Raw genomic sequence first — 12,954 nt, forward strand, 5'->3', positions numbered from 1 at the left:
AATTTATACATATAAAATAATTGCTAATTTACATAAATTAGCATATTTTGGATGAAGACGGGATTTTCAATAGCACGTTTGATAGGAAAAAATAAAGCTATCAATCTGATAGAGATTTTCTTTTAAGTTTGGTTTCCTTTTATTCCTTTTTACTAATTTTTACTATTCATGCATATATTAACTGCTAATTTACATAAATTAACATATTTTTGCATGAAGACACAATTTTCAATATCATGTTTGATAAGGAAATTTATAGCTATTGACCTAAAAGACATTTTCCTAAAGTTTGGTATCTTTTTATTAATTTTTATTAATTAATTCCTATTGGCATATGGCTTACATGCATAAAATTGCTAATTTACATTAATTAGCATATTTTTGCATGAAGATGCAATTTTCAACACCATGTTCTGTGGGAAAAATTAAAGCTATTGACCTGATAGACATTTTCCTAAAGTTTGGTATCTTTTTATTAATTTTTAGTAATTGATTCCTATTGGCATATGGCTTTCATTCATCAATTACTGCTAATTTACATAAATTAGCATATTTTTGCATGAAGATGCAATTTTCAACACCATGTTCTGTGGGAAAAAATAAAGCTATTGACCTAATATTGACATAGGGAAAGTTTGGTGCTTTTGTAAACTCTGTCCCCAAAACTTCAAATTTCGGGCCTAAGGCCCCTGACTATTAGTAAAATTATAAATGCTTCCACCAACTAGTTATCTTGGCTACATATTTACTTTTTATAAGTAGTCTGTGACCGATATTGAACTTGAATGATTAATTTGATCTTTCTGCAATTACTGCAGACAGATAAATTATTTTATAAATATGCTGAACATTTTCAGATCGTGTTCAAATTATGACATTTGAATGTCATGATCATATTGTATGAATATTGAGTTTATATGTGAGTTTCTGAAAAAGTATTCATTCACTCCTGGTTGGTTGGAGTCCTTTATATTTGGCAAGTTTACATTGATTGTTTATTCAATTTTGATAAAACAAAATAATGTACACTAAAGCATCAAGACCGTGAACTGAGATCAATATCTATGAATTCTCAGTGTTGAAGGGCTTGGGGTTCTCCAGGCTGAAAATAATGAACAAAGCAATCAAGATGCATCGGAATCGGTCTCGCCAGAAAAAAATTCACCCATGTCGGGGCCTTGTGCTGCCACTCCGGGGGGGGGGTGGGTGCGGAGCGCGGAAGCGACGTCCTTTTCATCAAATAGAGACGCCAAGGAAGCCCCATTGTGGCGTATTTTTAAGCCCACACAAATGCACATAAATGCTAGGCCTGGGAGTAAACATCGATTGATCGAATGGTTCGATTGGCATGCCGCCAATCACCAATCGATTAGCAAAATTTACACAAATCGAATGTTCGGCAGATCCCGATTATGACATTGGGAGAACTCGAATACCCAAGTAATAATAACAAAATGACAAGAAAACAATGATGACACTTCATACAGGTTTAAAAATTATGTTACTGAGATAATTTTTCAAAAATAATCAATGATTGTATTACATTCACAGTTACACACCAACATGAAAGCGCTCCGAATTTTTTTTAATCCCACCCAACCTTGCCCTCGATACACAAAATGAGTTCATTGTCTGCGTGCACAAAACAATAAGAAAACACACAACCAAGCTCACTTGAGCTGATTGGACCTTCGGATAGCCAATGAAACTTTTGGGGAAACAAAGAAGAAGGCAGTGGTTCCCTTATCAGGAGAGGTCATGACTTCAGAAATAAATTGACCCCTCCCCCATCTGTGTGTGTGTGTGTGTGTGAGGGAGAGAGAAAGATAAGGGTGGGAGCCAGAGAATTCCTTTGTTTCCATGTATCAAAACAATAATGCAACCTTTTTTCTATCCCCCTCACACAATGAAAACTACATTCCAACATGCGCCCGTCTTCACCGGTACTTTCTCGACTAGTCTCCAAAAATAGACCCAGTTATACATGTAGGTTCAAATGATAAAAAAATCGTAATTTTAAAAGGTATTTCAAATTAAATATTTTGCAAAATATTTTTTTGAAATACATGTGTAGAATTGTGGGCAGTGCCACAAGTGGGGGCGGGGACATGGTGTGGGCAAGGGATGAAATTGTTCAAGAAATGCTCCACCTGGGGTCAGTCTCAAAGAATAGTTCATGAATGAGTTGTTTACATCTTTGGGCTTTGAAATTTGGACTGGCTGATGTGGGCTGATTCATTCATATGCAGGGGTGTGGCACTTGGAGGGATGCATGCATAATACCAGAGTACCAGCATGGATTTAGGAAGGATTTTCATTGGAACAATAAACTGAAAGTTTTAATCTCATTTCATGTAGTTTCTTTTGATATAAATATCATGGAGAAGGGGAAAAAGGTCCTACTTTCATTTATTTTAAACATGTGACTTTGATGGAGATTTCACCATAAAGTAGGTCAACTATTGTGACTTAAAAGACCTTGGTCCCGACGAACAATCGAATCATTCGATTATTTTTTCAGGAAATAATTGAATGGTAAAAATGACAATCGTCCCAGGCCTAACTTCCATTCACCATAGCGGTCACGCACAGTTCTCAAACTCCTTTGCTATTCGTTCATTGTGTGCAGAGAGGGCGGGATAAAATGACAAACACAGTACAACTCCTTTGCTATTCGTTCATTGTGTGTATAGAGGGCGGGATAAATGACAAACACAGTACAAGTACATGTTCCTTGTATATACAATGCATTTATTCCAAGTTCCACTCCCATCATATCAGTAAGCGCAGCTACCGGTAGGTTATGGAGCATAGCCGGTGTGATGTGCGGGGCAGACGGGGGAATAGGCAACGGAACGACCGTACCGTGCCGTCAAATGCCCGCAATAGCAGCCGCAAGCTAGCTGGGCGCCTTGCCACTTTCCTAGCGGTAGTAGGCCTGTAAGTGGTCTTAAGTTGGTGGGAATTCGGCGCAACCCGATAAATGAAGTTGATAATCACTAAGATGAGTTCATGGAGCGTATTATTTTTTTCTGAATATTTCCATTTAACTTTTCCACGCATGTCGCTGAAATTTTACGCATGGTTCCACTTGGTCTCTATTTCCGCACGCATGGTGTTTGCACCATGCGTATTATACACTGGCGAGAACGCTGTTCATCGGAATCGGACAAAGAATAACAAATTAATCACATTTTAAAGTTTGTCATTATTTCAGTTGAAAAATTCTATACATTGCTTCTTGAACATGCAATGAACTAGCTGATGATGCCATATCCCTACATATTCTTTTGGTTTTTTCTTATTATTATAATATTTTTTTATATTCGAATATTTTCAACAAGAATTTAACAAAATTGGATGACAACTTATTTCATAATGTGAAAGATATTGCTGCTTCTTACTTTATTATAAGAAGACACGTGCACACATGAATGAAAAGAAATATTACTTTATGACATAACATAAGAAAACAGAATATGTGGTCATGACCTCATTAGTTCACTTATTGCATATTCATGATGGCGTGTGTTTATTTTATACATTTTCACAAAATAATGAAATTGAAATTGAAAAGGTTTTATTCAAAATCATTGCACGTTGCAGCCAAAAGGCTGAATTGTGTAAAATTTACAGGTATATACATGTATAAATAGATGATTTAAAAACATCAAAACTTGAAATGATTAAAAGAATATACAGCAACTTAAAGGGGAATCCAGCCTTGGCCATAAAATGTTGTGTTGGGAAGGAGAAAAATAAATTAAACAGAATGGTGAAAGTTTGAAAGAAATTGGACAAGCAATAAGAAAGTTATAGCTGCTTTAAAATTGAGATCACTAATACTATGTAGATTTCAAATTGGCAACTGGGTAAGTAAATTATGACAAGAGGCAAGGACAACTTTCCCATAGGCCATGTACTTTATTATCAGGGATTTGTGGTTTTCTCCTAAGTACCCATTCCCCTGGGGCAGTAATCTAAATATAACCCATGTAGTATATTGTTTTATGTCCTCATGAAAGAAAAATATAATTTGAAATAAAAACTTTTGGGAAAAATGACATTTTAGCCATAATATGTATTGGAGTACATGGAAGAGTAGTCCTTGCCTTACATCACTATGACATCCCATATGCGGCCAATTTGAAATCTGAAAGTTGGTGGTGGTGGAAGAATGCTTATTGACAAACATCGCCACTCAAATTCAAACAATAAAAGCATAGATTTAAGCAAGTAACAAAAGAACTAAAGACAGGAGGGTGTCTGGGGATGAGCGAGCAGTCAAGTTCAATGCACAGCTCCAGCCAGGGAATGCCAATCCCTCAACAACACCATTCAACCTGGGCAATGGAATTAGTTATTCAAATCCATCGCTCAGGCGGAACTTAGGGTCAGCTAACCCCACTGGAGCTATGCATTAATAGGGCCGACAAACAATCTCTTACAAAAAAAAACATTCACATTCATAGCACACTCCTCATTCATCCAACACCATAAGCATGTTAAATCAAACAACTGCACCCACCAACCCAGCAGTCACCCCTCACACCTTGCACTCATTAAGCATACAGATAAAATAAAAATTAAAAAAAGAAGAACCAAGGGGGGGGGGAAGAGTGGTCGCCCGTCCCAAGAAACCGTCCTGCTCAATCCTGAGAACGATTACTTAAAATTTGAAGAATGACGCAGTTTGTAAAACAACACATCTTCCACCACATGAGAAATCTTAATAAAAATGAGTAAAATATTGGCATAAAAAAAACATTGTTTCCCTTTAGTTGTTACAATGTGAAATACATGCATTAAAATCATGACTAATAAAGACCTGTAAACCTATTCAATTGTGTTTGAGTTTAAAAAGTTCTAAAAATTGTAAAATTTTCATCTGAAGCTTGTGAGCTAATGATAATAACAAATTAGTATTAGGCGTGATATATTAGCAAAACACAACTTGCACAGTAGATGTTTGAAGACCTATGTATATCAACCGGGTAACTAGCTATATCAAGGAACACAAACTTATTTCAAGTTAGCGTTTAATAAATTTATAAAGTAAGGAAATGGGCTGTTTTGGAAACGTTTGGTTTTACAATGAAACTGATGATAATGCTTAACTTTAAAATTCAATAAACTTGTCTTTTTTATCAGATTTATCATACTTTTTTTTTGCGCTGTAAATTTTACTGCATTTAGATCTAATTTCAATATTTTTACCCCGGAGTATAATTTTAAATTATGTACGCTGTTGCAAATATTTACTACACATGTATATACCAACCCCTTTCATTTGAGAATTGTGGGTAATTCATTAGCTCTCCTTTTTTCTTGTCCTATATTATATTTTTAAGTATTGTGTATTTAATCAATGAAGTGAAATCAACTTGGGCTATTCATATGAGGCTATTGTGCTCTTCAATTTACCCTCCTTCCCAACTACATGTATTTCTAATCTGTTTGTATCAAACTGTGCTTTTAATGAGGTAATAAATAAGATAAAACAGCAGTTCAATTCATCTGCATTAAATCCACAGACGGATGGTGATCGCACATATCATCACAATCGGTTGGAGCGTAAACGAAGGGATGAACTCCGTAAGACATTCCAACAGCTCAACACTGCTTTGCATGGATCCTCTTCAGATGTAAACAAAATGCCTCCAAAGATACACATCTTGAATCAGGTATACATAATTTCAACAAGCATTGAAAGCCATGAAAGGGAAAGTCTATCCTGACCAAAAATAGAGCAGGAAAATGATTTTAAAAAGGTTTGAGGAAAATCCATCAAAGATTTAAAAAATGATCAGAATCTTTTTTTATTTGTGACATCATAAGACAGCAGCTTCCTCACATTGTATGGTTGAAAAAATGTCATTTTCTATTTAAAAAAATGGAAAATGGTTTTGATTGTACTTTAAGTCTATTCACGTGTATTCCTATATCCTGTAAGATAGTTATGTCATAAGATCTATGAAAAAGAGATTGTTATACGAGTACCTCGTTCACATTTGCTTTGCGGCAGCTGCATGGCAAGCCAAAAACGGCCTTTTTTAAACATTTTTGTCTCACCTGCATAGCAGAGACTGTAGGCGCTGCTTTTCCGACGACGGCGGCCGCGTCAATACCAAACCTATTAAACCGAAGGTTAAGTTTATGAAATTTCATCATAACTTTGAAATTATGTGGACCTAGTTTATGAAACTTGGCCTTAAGGGTAACCAAGTATTACTGAACATCCTGCCTGAGTTTCAAGTCACATGACTAAGGTCAAAGGTCATTTAGAGTCGATGAACCTTGACAAAGTTGGGGTATTTGTTGAATTACCATCATAACTTTTAATGTTTATGGATCTGATTCATATAACTTGGACATAAGAGTAATCAAGTATCACTGAACATCCTGTGTGAGTTTCAGGTCGCATGAATAAGGTCATTTAAAGTCAATGAATTTTGGCCAAGTTGGGGTATTTGTTGAATTACTATCATAAAGCGTTTTGGTCTAGTTTATAAAACTTGGACATAAGAGTAATCAAGTATACCTGAACATCTCGTGCGAGTTTCAGGTCACATGACCAAAGTAAAAGTTCATTTAAAGGACTAGTCCACCCCAACAAAAACTTGATTTGAATAAAAAGAGAAAAATTCAACAAGCATAACACTGAAAATTTCATCAAAATCGGATGTAAAATAAGAAAGTTATGGCATTTTAAAGTTTCGCTTCATTTCACAAAACAGTTATATGCACATCTCGGTCGGTATGCAAATGAGAAACTGATGACATCACTCACTAATTCTTTTGTATTTTATTCTAAGAAATATTAAATATTTTTATTTTCTCGTCATTGTCATATGAAATGAAGTTTCATTCCTCCCTGAACACGTGGAATTCCATTATTTTAACATTTTGTGCTTCAGGCAAGGAGGTATAACTATTTTTTTAAAAATAAGCGAGACTTTGAAATGTCATAACTTTCTTATTTTACATCTGATTTTGATGAAATTTTCAGCATTGTGCTTGTTTGATTTTCTCTATTGATTCAAATCAACATTTTTCTGAGGTGGACTTGACCTTTAAGGTCAAAGAAATTTGGCCATGTTGGAGGTCATTAAATTACTGTCATAACTTTCAAAGTTCTGGATATAGTTTATGAAATGTGGACATAGGGGTGATCACGTATCACTGACAAGTCTTGGGTCACACGGTCACACTCACATGATCAAGGTCCAATATCATATTAGGGTCAATGAACATAGTATTTTATCATTATTTGATTGGTGTTTTTTGTGAAAAATTATTTTATAGTAGTTTTCAAAGTCAGCATTATTGCTATATTGAATCGCGTAATGCAGGTGAGACTGCCAGAGGTACTCCTCTTGTAATAGCTACATAAAGGTGGTTTGGAATTAAAATGAATGGAATGCCTGTTTTTGACTCGCCGTACAGCAAATGTGAAGCAAATGTGACCAAGCTATTTGCTGCACCCTCATTGGTTGTGAATCATAAATTGCAAGTTATTGTGATTCTTGATGAATGAACTAGCTATTTTTTGTCTCACCCACCAGGGGTGAAGGCGAGACTTAGGGATCCAAATGTCGTCCGTCCGTCGTCTGTCTGTCATCCGTCACAAACCTGTAATGACACATAACTCCCCAACCGTAAGTCGCTTTTCAACCACACTTGGATGGTAGATGGACTTGGGGGACCTGCATGTTATGCTGCAGTCAGAGGTGACATGGTAAGGTCAAAGGTCTTTTTCAGGTCAACGTCAAAGTTACATGCAAGACTCTCTTATGACGCCTAACTCCACAACCGTATGTCACTTTTCAACCAAACTTGGATGGTGGATGTACTTAGGCGACCTGCATGTTATGCTGCAGTCGGAGGTCACATGGTAAGGTCAAAGGTCATTTTCAGGTCAACATTAAAGTTTACGTGCAAGGCTCTTATGTCAAGCGTTATTCCATCCCAGTCATTGCACAATGAAGTTTCGATATAATTCTCTTGCATATCTTTGAAAATCACGATAGTTCTGGTTATTTTCATAAGTGGGCGAGACACAAAATTGCTTTTGCCTCGTTTTACAAGTGTTATGAAATAAATGTTCATGGTATAACTAATGTTATACAGTGAAAATTATAACAATTTTGTCTGGCCTGCATAGCAGAGAGAGAATATAGGCGCCGCTTTTCCAATGGCAGCAGCGCTCCAACAATAAGGTTAAATTATTTAAATGTCATTATAACTTAGAAAGTTTGTGGATCTATTGAAACTTGACATAAGGGTAATGGTGTATCACTGAAGATCCTGCCCGAGTCTCAGGTCACATGACCAAGGTCAAAGGTCATTTAGAGTCAACAAACTTTGGCTTTGTTGGGGGTATTTGTGGAATAGTCATCATAACTTGAATGGTTTATGGATCTAGTTTATGAAACTGGACATAATAGCAGTGAGCAGTCGCATGGCCAAGACCTGGGGCCTGTTTCATAAAGGACTCACAACTGTTGTAACTTTGTATGTATGGCAACTACCATGGTAACAGGGCTCAGCAGCCAATCAGAACCAAGGAAGTTGCCATAATAGCAAAGTTACCATAATGGCAAAGTAACTCTTTTTTAAACAGGCCCCAAGTATTAAGATCAGTGAACATTCTCCACGTTGGGGGTAGGCCTATTGTTGAATTGCCACCATAGCTTTAAAAGTTAATGGATCTAGTACATGAAAGAAGACATGTAAGAGTAATCAAGTATCACTGATTGTTTTGCAGTGACTTTGGTCACATGATCAAGATCAGAGGTCATTTGGGGTCAATGAACTTATTATTTTATTATTATATGAATGTTTTATTGAATACTGCTGCTATATTAAATTGCATAATACAGGTGAGACTGCGAGAGGTGTTCCACTGGTAAAAATAGGCAATTCATGGAGTTAATGATTCATGATGCAGGAGATCAGTGTGCATGTGACCTGATTACCCATTCAACATTTTTAGATGTTTATCCATTCTTTATCATAGTTTTCTCTTTTTCTTCTGCTGTTGTCAAAAAGGATTGTGCTGTCCAGATGGTATTCCCCTTTAACATAGCATCGACAATATACTTATCAAAAGTTCACCTTCAGATTTGTCACACCACACATGTACCACGATAAAATAGCTCTCAGTATATTATAGTAACCTTGGTTTCATTCCAAATCGAATTTTACATTTCGTGTGGCAGTTGAGATAATTTCTTAAATTTTCTTTCGATATGAAAAAAAAGTGTTAACCAGCGGTAATATTTGTGGTGTCACACAAATTCCTATCCTAATATTTCTATTTTTATTTTCCTTGAATAAAATACAGGCTGTTGAAGAGGTAGAGAGGCTGACGGAGAAGGAGAAAGCGCTAGTAAGGGAAAAAGAGCTTGTCAAGAAACATCAGAGACGTCTGGTCTATGTACATAGCAATCTGCTGCGTAAGTAAAGTTATATTTGATCTTTGAATTCTGTATCCCCAACAGCCAGGTAGTGCTAGACACGTTGAAATGTGCACACATAACTAGACCTGCTGGATGTAAAGCAGACAGTTTCCAAACATGTGAATCTATCTGATGTGTAAGACAAGTAGCTCGTCAACAGCCCGTGTGGCTGTTCCAAGCTAGTTCTGTGTACCAGCCTCCTGCTATTAAGCCAAAGCTAAAAATATATAGGTGTAGAAGAGAATTATTTCATGCAAATGCCTTTAAAATCGAGGTTAATTGCCCCTGTATCATTGTAGATCTAGATCTGGGACCCGTTTCATAAAGCTGTTCGTAAGATACAAATGACTTTACGCATGACTGGTGACCCGTTCTTGTGCTAAATGATGTATCCCTATGTAACTGATTTAGCACCTAAGAACAGGTTCCAGTCGTACATTAAGTTGTGCGTAAGTTTACGAACAGGTTTATGAAACACCAACCTGGTAGATTAACATAAGCTTAACTCTTTGAAATCATAATATTCTCTGAATAAAGTAATAGCATTTAAGATCACAACACAGACAAGCACTTGTGGAACTATGTATCTTAATTTCTTGGAAAAACCGACATGTATGTCTGTATTTGAGCATTAACCCTAAAAAGACTGGGGGGGGGCTGATTCAGCCCCCCCCTCGACATTTTTCGCGATAAATCCGCCGCGCAAATTTTTTTGACCGCGTCGCTCACTGACTTTTTACTTTCAAGTCTCGCGCAACTTTTGAGACCAAAATTGTGACCCCCGGGTACGCGGTTCGGAAATTACGCAACATTTCGTAAGTGCATGCACACCCAAAATTACTCAAAAACGTGAATTTGTGTACAAATCCAATGCAAATAGTGTTTTTAGCCAAAATTCATGAATGTATCATTATTTTTCCTTTTACTGCTTAAAATCAATTAATTTTATCTTTTTTATGGTCCAAATAAAGTCCCCGACAATTTCCATTGAAAAAACAATAAAAAACAAAAAGTCGAAAAACAAAGAAATACATAAGAAATTTAGAAAACAATAGAATACATAAGAAAATAAATGTGATGTTGAAATTTTTTTTAAATAAATTTGATCAGATGCCTATCTAGAGTATGTGAAACAAAAATTAGCATTTCAGGGGCATTATTTTATTAATTACAGCAAACTTATGATTTTACGCATAAATTAGCATAATTAATCAAACATGAGATTTTTGCAGAATTTGATGTTATAGTTTTGTAGATAATGCCATGGGTAACGCGTGTGCCAATTTTCGTCGCAATCGCGCGATCGACGGCCGAGATCATAAGGGGGGCTGAATCAGCCCCCCCCCCCAGTCTTCTTAGGTGTCGAAATAGCCCAGTCTATTTAGGGTTAAATGAGTGAGCTAACTTGGCTATCCAATATGCAAATGTGTGCCTCTAGCTTAACCTTATCTACAATGTAGACGGGTCCTCCCCCCCCCCCCACCCGGCCTAGATGGACCTCTCGCATCCGGTTAAGCTTGATGATTCGCGCAATATTTTTGCTGCGTGAAATTTTTTTAAAGCGCTGCTAGCTGACTTCTTATCAATCTTATGGTTTCAATCTTGTGCATCTTTAACCCTAAATAGACTGGGCTATTTCGACACCTAAGAAGACTGATCTCGGCCGTCGATCACGCGATCGCGACGAAAATTTGTACGCGTGTTACCCATGGCATTATCTACAAAATTATTATATCAAATTCTGCGAAAATCTCATTGCTCATTAATTATGCTAATTTATGCGTCAAATCATAAATTTGCTCTAATTAATAAAATAATGCCCCTAAAATGCTAATTTTTGTTTCAAATACTCTAGATAGGCATCTGATCAAATTTATGTTAAAAAGATTTCAACATCACATTTATTTTCTTATGTATTCTATTGTTTTCTAAATTTCTTATGTATTTCTTTGTTTTTTGACTTTTTGTTTTTTATTGTTTTTTCAATGGAAATTGTTGGGGACTTTATTTTGACCAGAAAAAAGATGAAATTAATGGATTTTAAGCAGGAAAAGGAAAAATAATGATACATTCATGAATTTTGGCTAAAAACACTATTTGCATTGGATTTTTACACAAATTCACGCTTTTGAGTAATTTTGGGTCTGCATGCACTTACAAAATGTTGCGTAATTTCGGATCCGCGTACCTGGGGGTCACAATTTTGGTCTCAAAAGTTGCGCGAGACTTAAAAGTAAAAAGTCAGCGAGCGACGCAGTCAAAAAATTTCAAGAGGCGGATTTATTGCGAAAGATGTCGAGGGGGGGCTGAATCAGCCCCTCCCCCCCAGTCTTTTTAGGGTTAAGACCTAATTTTCGATGCCTGGGTGCGCGGTTCCGAAATTACGCAATATTTGTAAGTGCATGTCAGATCAAAAATTGTTCAAAAACATGATTTTGTTTACAAAGTCAATACAAATTGTGCTTTCAACCAAAATCATAAATGTATTAGTATATTTCGTTTTGGTGGTGTAAATGGATTTATTTTTTGCTGTTTATGATCTCAAAACAGTCCTTGACAAAGTACATTGAAAAAAAAATGAAAAACAAAAGGTCAAAATACAGAGAAATACATAAGCAATTTAAAAAAACAATATGATACATAAGAAATTTATCTTTTATCGCAATTTTTTCACGTGCCGCATCAGTTTTGGTGAATGTACTGGGGTTGAGTGGGTCCCCAATCTCATCCTCGATGGGTATTGGCCAGCCACTTGCAGGCTCAGCTGAGCTAGTGCTCTGGCTGCATTTCAACAGAGACAAGCACATTTATGGTATAAATGACTCTGACACTACCATTTTCCTCATCTTCATTTGACTACATCACCTATAAAAATGGAGATTTGAAGAGTCACTGGTGTGAACAATAAATTTGATGGTTTGAAATTGAATTAGAATCTAAAATGACTTTATTGAGCCTTTTCTTTATTTATTAACTTTCAAAATATATTAGATTTACCCATAAAATGTGATTAAATTTGAGGAGGAAAGACCCCTCAGATATGCCCAGATTACAACAGAGAGTATCCAGGACTCGCATTTTTAACCTAAAAGAGCCGGGTTATTTGGACCCATCTCACAGCCGAGGGGGGGGCAGATTCCGCCCCCCCCCCCCCCCGAGATCTTGGCCTTTGGTCTCACGAGCACCGCACAAATTTGCACAGTGGTAGTGTGCGATAAAATCTACAAGGCTGTATGATTAATTTTTTTTTAATAAAATCAAGATGTTGTTTATTAAATGAATTGATTATGCTAATTTATGCATGAAATAAAACATTTGCTCTAATTAACTTATTATGGCCCTGAAATTGCTAATTTTTTATTTACAGACTTTTTGTAGGATTCTGATCAAATATAGAAAGAAATTGGTATCACAATTTTTTCTTATGTATTTTTTTTTTTTATTTCTTATGTATTTCTTTGTGTTTTACTTTTTTGTTTTTTATTGTTTTTTT

General features: G+C 36.0%; 1 protein-coding gene across 2 annotated transcripts in view; it reads left to right on the forward strand.

Moving 5' to 3' along the window:
- LOC121415599 overlaps positions 1-12,954 on the forward strand; it is a 54,473-nt gene that overhangs the window by 32,640 nt on the left and 8,879 nt on the right. For both annotated transcript variants that reach the window (XM_041608913.1, XM_041608992.1), the window contains exons 5-6: positions 5,535-5,684; positions 9,347-9,458. In XM_041608913.1, coding sequence (XP_041464847.1) covers positions 5,535-5,684; positions 9,347-9,458 — 262 coding nt within the window. The remainder of the gene's footprint in view (positions 1-5,534; positions 5,685-9,346; positions 9,459-12,954) is intronic.

The sequence above is a fragment of the Lytechinus variegatus genome, chromosome 1 (genome assembly GCF_018143015.1).
Source record: "Lytechinus variegatus isolate NC3 chromosome 1, Lvar_3.0, whole genome shotgun sequence".
NCBI classification, from domain to species: Eukaryota; Metazoa; Echinodermata; class Echinoidea; order Temnopleuroida; family Toxopneustidae; genus Lytechinus; species Lytechinus variegatus.